At 42.7% G+C, this 9,047-nt stretch overlaps 1 protein-coding gene across 1 annotated transcript; it reads right to left on the minus strand.

The window, feature by feature from the left end:
- Positions 1–2,151: 2,151 nt before the first annotated feature.
- RASSF8 (Ras association (RalGDS/AF-6) domain family (N-terminal) member 8) lies at positions 2,152–9,043 on the minus strand (the record flags this gene model as incomplete). The annotated part of the gene is made up of 3 exons (XM_009698290.1): positions 2,152–3,189; positions 4,337–4,481; positions 8,234–9,043. Coding segments are annotated over 3 exons (1,077 nt in total), but the record flags the coding sequence as incomplete, so codon positions are not given.
- Between the last annotated feature and the right edge of the window lie 4 nt (positions 9,044–9,047).

Consider the following 9,047-nt stretch of genomic DNA (forward strand, 5'->3'; position numbering starts at 1 on the left):
CAAGGGCATGCCATTTCTTTTTGGTTTATTTACAGAGAGGGTGAAAATGCTACAGAACTTTAGCCTGGGTGAAGTTCAATAAGCAAGAGTAGTATGCTGGAGGCAGGGGAATTTGTCAGTGTCTCACAAATGACAGGTTTGGATACCAAAGCCTCTCCTTTGCCACAACAGTGGCTGAAGCTGTAAACGTTTTTCAGATCACCTTGACCTATGCTAAAGCCCTGACAAGGAGGGTCCACTCAGTGATGGTGCAGCAGCTGCTCCCAAGTCAGCTCCAGGCTGGCCCCTCTGTCCAACAGCTGCTGCAGTCAGCAGGTGCTATTTTTTTAACTTAAATGGCAAATCCCTTCCTTGATTCTATCACAAAGCCATAACTCAAGCCCTCCAAAGCTGCTCTTACCACCCTTCCTTTTAATCCTTTTCCTCCTCCCTGGCAGAGAAAGAGAGCAGTTTTTATGATGCAAGAGCCCAATTCAGCTCAAACTGACATCTGTGGGAGATGGACCAGTCACAAAGTATGGACAAAAACATTAGCTGGGTAAGTATGCTGATCTGCCTTAAAAATACTTCATCTCAGTACAAGACTGAAATTGCAACAGGCTTTTCCTTGTGTTTCCCCCCACCCCCATTGCAGCATAATTTGGGCCTGACTTTGCAAGGTGCTGAGTGCCTCAGTTCTCTAACATCAAGAGGTGCTGAAGATGCAAGATATCCACTGGAGAGGGCCATTTTATTTCTGTAAATTGAACCCAGAATGTAAGGCATATATGCTCAAGTACCTTGGACAGATACTGTCCCCAAACTATGTATATTTTACACTTTTTAATATATATACATATATATTCTTTCTTTTTTTTAATAGAAAGTTATGGGCACAGTAAACACGAGCACAGAATTGTGATAAAACTAACAGTAAAATGTGTGAGCACTGCAAAGGTTCCTCAGGTAGGAACATCCTAGTTTCCAGTTTGCTCACAAGGGGCAAAAAAAAAAACAAAACAACCCACAACCAAAACCAACCTGATAAGTTAAACAGTAAAAATTCAGAGTCCATTTGGAAAGGTCCTTTATATATTCACAGCCTTATCTGTTGCTGTTAGTCTAAATACAGCAGCATTTTTAGAATATATGATGCCATTAATAAGTGGAAAGGGGAAAAAAAAATGCATGAAACACTCAGTCCTTCATCTTCTACTGTATCTTACAAAACTTCCATTTGTCAGGAAGATCCTTTTTTTAAAAAAGTAAACTTAAATTAACATTTATCTGCATACCAGTAAATCAACACAAGAGGATACTAGGAGTTGAGATTTCTTACGTAGTTTCTATGGCAAAAAGCTTGGGAGTTTCCTACTGGTAGTAAAATCCTGACCCTACCAAAGACATCAGGGGTTCTGTCCTTTGCCGCTGACTGAAGTCCAGGTATTCAATACTGCAGTGAAAGCACGGTGACACCCTCTCATGTCAAGGGGATCTCAAGGATGGGGATGATGGTATGAGTTGCTGTCAGAACAGGAAATCCAAATGCAACTAAGTAAGGCCCATCCCTTCTCTAACTCATCCACGAGGCCAGCCTCCTAACATATACAAAGCGTCCCGCTGATGCCAGTCACTTTCTCTACAAACTTGGTGTCCAGTTTAGCAATCTAGTTTCAAGACCTGCAACCAACATGCTACTTTGTGGTGTCTTACTTTCTGCACGGAAGCCACTTTGTCTAATCCTTGCTTAGCTTTGATTGCATTAGAGTGACATCAAGATACGGTAATGTTGTCTTTTCACATTTTGTAAAAAAATTACTACCAATGTGAAAATTTGTTGTTTGTAAGCTTTATAATCTGCAAGTGACTGAGCAGCAATACGTCTTTCAAAGGGGCGAAATGTCTACCACTTAACCCTGGGTACCTGGAATGAAGTCCTGCCCCCACTCAAGTCAGTGGCAGCTCTGCTGTTGACCTCATGGGACTCTGCCAGGTTTCTTCCCTCCACAAAACTTGAGTGAATTCTGGAAGGCTGGAAGAGGATGCTCATTTGTTTTGTGTTTGTTTTGTTTTGTTGTTTGTTTTTTTTTTCTCCTCCAACAGCAAGATTTACTGCAAAACAAGAACACTGTAATGGCTAGTGGAAAAAATAAAGTACAAAATCACACACAGTGAAAGCCTCCTACTCTCTTTTGGTAAAATATATGAAGACAACTTCTTACATTGTTCTTTTCTCAAAAGGCATATACAATGTGGCAAAATATTTCAAATATACATTCTATATAATAAAATATCATCTAACTAGTGCATCCTCAATCATATGCTGGAAATATTTTTACCAAGCCAAGATTTAAATTCCATAAATCTTTTGAACACTAGGTGCTTCATTCAAGGCAGATTCAACAGCAAGTAAATCCCACAAGCTCACTTTTCAAACCTTAAAAGGTACCAATGGATGGAACATGACATATTATGATCCACAACAGAAATTAACAAAGTCAGTGGAGAGAAACCGTTTTAATGGTTCACCACTCCACAGAACTCTGCATCGCAAGCTGTTGTACTTGATCAAATGGCAGATGTTTGTATACGCGAATAAAAGTCACTTTGTCAGACTGACATACAGCCATACGTGATTATTCACAAGTTAAAAATAAAAATATAAAAGGCCAACATTCACACGTCCATTGATTAAAGGGAATAAATTAAACCTCAGGTAAGTTGCATACATGGTTTCCTTCACCCTCAGTCTTTTATTTATGCCTATACAAGGAACAATACTTTCCCAAACACTTCTGAAGTGACAAAAACAAATGAAGGTTTTTGCATTCTAGCTGCGTTGACAGCAAGGTCATCCTTGCCAATTATGAATCGAGACAGTTCCTCTGTCTCTTTAGCATCAGTGCACAGGGTATGGCTCCAAGTGGTGTGTTGGAGGAAGAAGAAAAAAATAACATGGTGGCTTAATAAAAAAAAAAAAGAAGAAAAAAAGAAAAAATTTTCTTCCATTCATTATTGGCAGAATAAAACAAAAGTGTATCTTGTCCAGGGTACCTTGCTAGGCCCTCTCCAGAAGAGGTATGTACTGTCATACATAAATGCCCTCCGGGTTAAAACCAGATGACAGGGGATTCTGTAGAATCCGAAGGTTACTGGGGAGTTGCCTCGATGAGCCAGGGCGCTTCAGTGACCCAGACTGAAATGTCGGCTCTGCACAAGAAAAAGAGCAGTTAGAAAAGTCATCATCCAGGGTGATGTCTGTAGAACACCTCTCCTCTTCCTGCTTAGTGCAGTATAGAAAAACTAATACCACATACAACAACAAAATTCCTGACAAGGAAGTGATGAGATCTGAGGTGCACACTTCCTACTCATTTCAAACCAGAAAAATATACCTACGCAATGTAATTACCCTCCCACAAGGGAGGTATGTGCAACATGCACACAGATATGTTTATACAGTAATGTGCAGAAAGAGCTCGTACCTACACGTAACTCAAGGCTTCGGCTCCCTGCCCACTTAAAAAAAGACAGTTCAAACAAGCGCTGACATTTAAGGCCTGGTTGTCTTTTCTTCTCTCCCCATCTCCCTACCCTCCCAATGTCTTTTGGTTAGAAAGTCTTCTAGGAGGAGGGACAGAGACAGCTATGGAGAACACTGGGAGAAACAGACCCCTTGCAAGCAGGGTACTGGATAAAGCACACCACAGCAGAGGCTAAGCCCCAAGCAAAGGAGTTTCTGCGTGTGCCCCATTCTGACATGCATTCAAAGCGCTCCCATGTTTCTGTCTAGGAAATTCAGGATTCACATGTGGGCATGTTCAGAATGCACTGATCTCACCAGGGGCAAAGTCAATTTGCACATGCCCTAACAGCCATCTGTGCGGGACTTCTGGATGGCTGGCAGCCCAGCTGGATTAGCTCCTATTCCCGTGCGGCTGCTGTTTGGGATTTCTTGAGGTCCAGACACATTCCTTTTTCTACTTTGACAACACATCCCACCAGAAGAAGAACCCAGATGAACAGCAATGCCAGACATGCAATCATGTTGCGTGCCAGCTTACATGCCTGCAGTCACAGTGGCTACACTTGAAAGCTACTGGACTAATGGGTTACTGATAGGACAAACTCATTCCTAGGCACAGCGGGAGAGAGGTATCTACATACTGCACTTTATTTATAATTTGCTAAATCCTTGGAATGAAAAGAAATATTTTACACTGTGCTTTCTTAATATTTTGCCAACTTGTTTGCTAACAGAGCATTTGCTCCGTGTATGAGTGCTAGCACTAATGCAGCAGGTAAACGCATTGCCATCCCCTTCTCCCGCCCACCAAAAGCATTCTGAGCGCTGCACCTCTCTCGAGCTCCACATGCGGGGCCTCCACCTCAACGGGGTCTGCTGGCAGCACCGTCACCTTTGTTCCTGTTTGCTGGATGAACTGCTGGAGATTAACCTGTCGCAGCTCCTTTGTCAGTTGCTCCAGCTCTTGCTCCCTGTCCTGCCAGGAAAGAGAAAACATCTGCTCAGCAGCAGCAAGTATAAAGCAGCACTTCAAGACTATTTGCAACTGGGCAACTAACACTTCTCCTTTTCATGAGAAAGCCTCCGATTTTTAAAATCGAATCCAAATGGAAGAGCTGAAAGGTATTTTACTCTTGTAATTTAGAAAGCGAATCAACAATCATTATTACTTGTTAGGGGTTACTGCTGGTCTGTTTATATCGCTTCTTGGATGTTTTTCTCATCACCCGAGAAAAAATTTGGCACAACAGATGTGATAGCATGCACTCTGGAAAAATACATCAACTGAGCATCCGTCTGGCACCAACTCTTAGCTCTGCCAGAAGTGTCCAGCATGACTTCGACAGCTCATTTAGTTTTTCTGTTCCTAAAAGGAGAATAATTCTCTTCTCTTCTTGTTCGTTGCATTTCCTATTTAGAGTGCAAATGTTTATGGACAGAATTCTCTCACTCTGCAAGTGTACTGTGTTTTATTCCATGAGGCCAAATCCTGGCTGGTTCACCACCCCTTCACAAGCACAGAAAATGACTGTTTAGGATCTTCCTCAAGGCTCTGTAATTCTGGCACGATATGCAAAATCTACAGCTCCGATAGATTACAACAGCCTTAGAGACTACGATTTCCCCCCTCGCCTCCCGATCCAGCTTCATTAGCAGACAGCTGCATGTGGTACTCTTCCACAGCCAGGATGGGCTTCACCTGCCTGGCCACGCAGGGTTTGGGCTACCTACTCAGATGCCAGGCAGCACGTCTGCGGGCATTTCTATGCAGTGCCTGCTCCTACATCTTCATTTTGGCAAGAGATGGAGGTTGGGTCAACCTTCTTTTCCCTAATTATCTTGTGTAAGCAGAATTACATGTGAACTCACACGAGGATTGGGGGAGAATAGTTTTGTGGATCTGTCCTAGGAACAGCCACCAACAGCACAGCCCTTATTCGCTTTAAGCTTGCAGTAAGGTCATAGTTGAGCCTGAATTCAATAATTAGTAAGAAAATTAACACAACTGATCTGATGTCTAAATTAGGATCTTTCAAATGCCAGTTGCTTTGTCACTGATGCGTTTGTTCGACCTGTTCTGTCAATGCATATCATGCGGTTGGTCCCAGCTACCTGTGCTAGACTTGTATTTCCGTTCATTGGCTATGAGCTTTTGGAGAAACTGGGCTGAGAAATGGAAAGCTGGTCACCTCCAAATTTTAGGACAATTCCACAGAAAAAGTCATTTATTTTAGGCCCATTAGACTCTACAACCGCGCCCTTGGGACACAGGAAATTCTCAGCTGTCTTTACTTATTACAATGTTAATTCTACAGCTCCATGTTTTATGAGATTGTAACAGAGTTGCCATTGAAACCTGAATCTCTGAAATACACAGGTTAGCAGAGCCAGTGTCATAAATAACTTGTTCTTGCCATTCCTCAGCTTTCACAGGAAATAAGGTAAATGTGTGAAGTATCACCCCAGATACTACTGGTTTAAGCTCTTAAATTTAGTATCTAATTGTGAAACTTGGGTGAGATCTTTTACCTGAAGAAGGGGGGGGGGATTATTTTTTTATTATTATTATTTTCATTTTGGTTTTTTGCATTTAAAAATCTTTCTCTAGAAACAGGGAGAGCAAAGTGCTGCATCTGATCCTTAACTGCATACAGCCTCATATTGCTGGAAAGTAATGTTATTGGGGTGGCTAGAGGAAAGGAATGAAAGAGAAGAGGTAGGACAAATTACTAGAAATTTCTCACATGCTACTAAAAAATGCCACCTTCCTGTTCTTATGACTTGAAATCTAGTGAACCAAAAGTTTCTTTCCTTCCTTATTGAAAGGTCTATAAAAACACCCATGCTCAAATCTTCCAGTTTCAAATCAGCAGTTCTATGAATATTAATATTTAACTTTCAGCATGCAAGAAAATATTTCTCTATTTTCTTCCTCCAAAACTGCGTAATACTGACCGGAGTTTATTTTCTCCTGGAATTCCAGATTAGTGCACTTTTAGGTTTAGAACAAGCTTGGAAGATCTGAATTTAATGGAAACTTTCCCTAGAAAGTGACACCCTAGACTATGAAAAAAACAAAGCGAGAAAGATTTTGAACTCAATCAAACTTCACTGAGTGTTACCAAGGATAGTTAAAATATATAAAGAGGACGTGATGTTTTCTGTTAGCCCAGATGCTTAAGTGTAGTGTGTCTGGAAACTAGAGATAGATAAATATGGCCAAAACCACTTAACAGTTTTCAACCACTTTGGTTTGGATTAAAAGATTACCTTTTTTCCCCGCCCTCCTTATTTAGTAAAAACAGCTTATACTGACATAGTTCTAGGTGCTCAGGAGCAAGGATGCAAAATCCCTTTACATATTCACAGCAGAATCACCTTACTGCAACTGCAGCACTGAGGTACATAGTAACTGTGAATCCCAGGAATACAGCAAGAATTGCAAATCAAACTGACGGGTGGTACCTATCAGTCCTATCTTACATTGCACATTAAAATCCCAGGAGCCACAATCTTTCCTTCACCTCATCCAGCTAGCAGCTGGATTTCCATTTATATTTATTCTTTCATCCTCTATCAAGTTCCAGGTAATATCATTAATTTTAGCAAGGAAGCAGACTGGATTCTCTTGTGCCACAAACGCCTGAGGTGGAGACAAAGTAAAATCCTTAACACCAGCAAGTCAGACACGAAAAGGCAGATACTATTCTTTAAAACAAAGGTGCTGTAAGCTAACAGTTATTCTAGCTCTACATCCATCTATCCAGGTGCTGCTTCTGAACTGTTCCTTTGAATTCATCTATTTTGGTGGCAGACAGACATAACAAGAAGCAGAAGTTTAGCCTCAGAAAAGGCTGTGACAGTGCCAATTTCTCTGAAGTTTAACAATATGAGTCACTGAGCTGCAAGACCTAGGACCTAAATCCTCAAGATCCCTGTTGATTTGGGGTTAGGTGTTTGAAGACTAATACTTTTAAAGGCATTAGCCGAGAGCATTATGGTCCCGTTCAGCACCCAGCAGTACATCAATCCCCCACTAGCCCTAAATGTGCTATTGTTCATGCAGGAGATATTATTTGCCTGAGGTACAAAAGTGTCCAGACCCACCAGCAGAGCAGCACCTCACTGGAGCTAGCAAGCACTCCCTCTCAGCAGGGCGAGGTGGCTAGATGCACTGCTGTGGGTGCAGCCATACTGCCCTCAGCTAGTTTGGTTGATACTAGCTCTGGTGCTTCTCTATCATGGACCACTGCATGGTGAAGATACGCTTCAAGTGATTTCTCAGAGGTCACCAGGCAGTCAGGCAATGGTAGCAAATCAAAGTTTAACCGATGGGAAAGAAAATGAGCCAGCACGTAAATAAACGAAAGGTGTCGTGGCACTCAGCACTAACCCTGCAGGCCACCCTGGCCTTCTGAATGGCCAGGAACACATCCACCAACAGGCCTGCTGGTGTATCTTGAGACAAACAACTAACTACTGTTTTTCTTTTCAAATGGTTTGAATGAGGAAAATACACACAGGTGAAATGAAAACTGTCTGCTCCCCCCAAAAAATCTGAAATGCAATTTGAAGACGAAGACAACATTTTCTTCCTTTTACCCAAATTCACTGTGAAAACAACCTGTCTCGTGTTTTCTTTCATGGGCTCCAAATCTGTGTAAGAGAAATTTGTTACAGTCAGGTCTTTGACTTTTCTTTACCTATGGATAAAAAGGACATTCTTACCTGTAACCGTTTGGTAGCTTGGCCCAAAGACCTTTCTACAGCTTTAATGCCATTTTCCAGTCTCAGACTCTGCTGGCCCTGAACATCAATTTCACCCTTCACCTTCTCGATCTTTTCCTTGACCTCTTCTTCGTTCACTTGGGACTCTTGAACTTCCCGCTGCAGCTTCTCTGCTTCAAGGCCACTTTCCATGTTGTGGATCTGCGACATGTAGTCCTTCAGCTTGCTCTCGCACTCCAGGATCCTCTGCCTCATCTCCTGCAGCTGCTCCTTCAGCTGTTTTTCGTTCTCCTGTTCGATCTGCAGCTCGTTTTCCCAGAACTCTTCCTCTTCAATCTCCACTTCATTCCTTTTGATCTTCTGCTCGAGCTTGAGGATTTCTTCTTCCAGGCTGGAGTTGTACTTTTGTTCCCAGTAGCGGATCTCAGCTTCGTTGGACTCCAGCTGTTTCTCAATGCACTGAAGCTTCTCCGTCTGGAGGTGGATCAATTTCTTCAACTCATCCGCCGTTGTTTTACAGTTGTTGAGCACCTTTTGCTTGAACTCGGATTCCTTGCTTTTCCCAAAGATGTCCATTAACCCTTTGGCACCCCCGGTGAAGGTGAGGGATTTCCTTTTCGGCTCTCTCCTCTTGATGGATTTGTCGCTGGGAGCCCTCAGCTTGGCCAGGGGAGGTAAGCTTTGCCGGTACAGAGTCCTCTCCGGGATGCGAGCCACGCTGTCCGAAGTCGGCCGCTCGCTCAGCGAGGGCCCGGTGCGGCGCAGGATCAGCTGCACGTCGCTCGCGTACTGACCCCACTTGTTCAGCGACACG

The sequence above is a fragment of the Cariama cristata genome, unplaced genomic scaffold (genome assembly GCF_000690535.1).
Source record: "Cariama cristata isolate BGI_N322 unplaced genomic scaffold, ASM69053v1 scaffold21074, whole genome shotgun sequence".
Classification (NCBI taxonomy): Eukaryota; Metazoa; Chordata; class Aves; order Cariamiformes; family Cariamidae; genus Cariama; species Cariama cristata.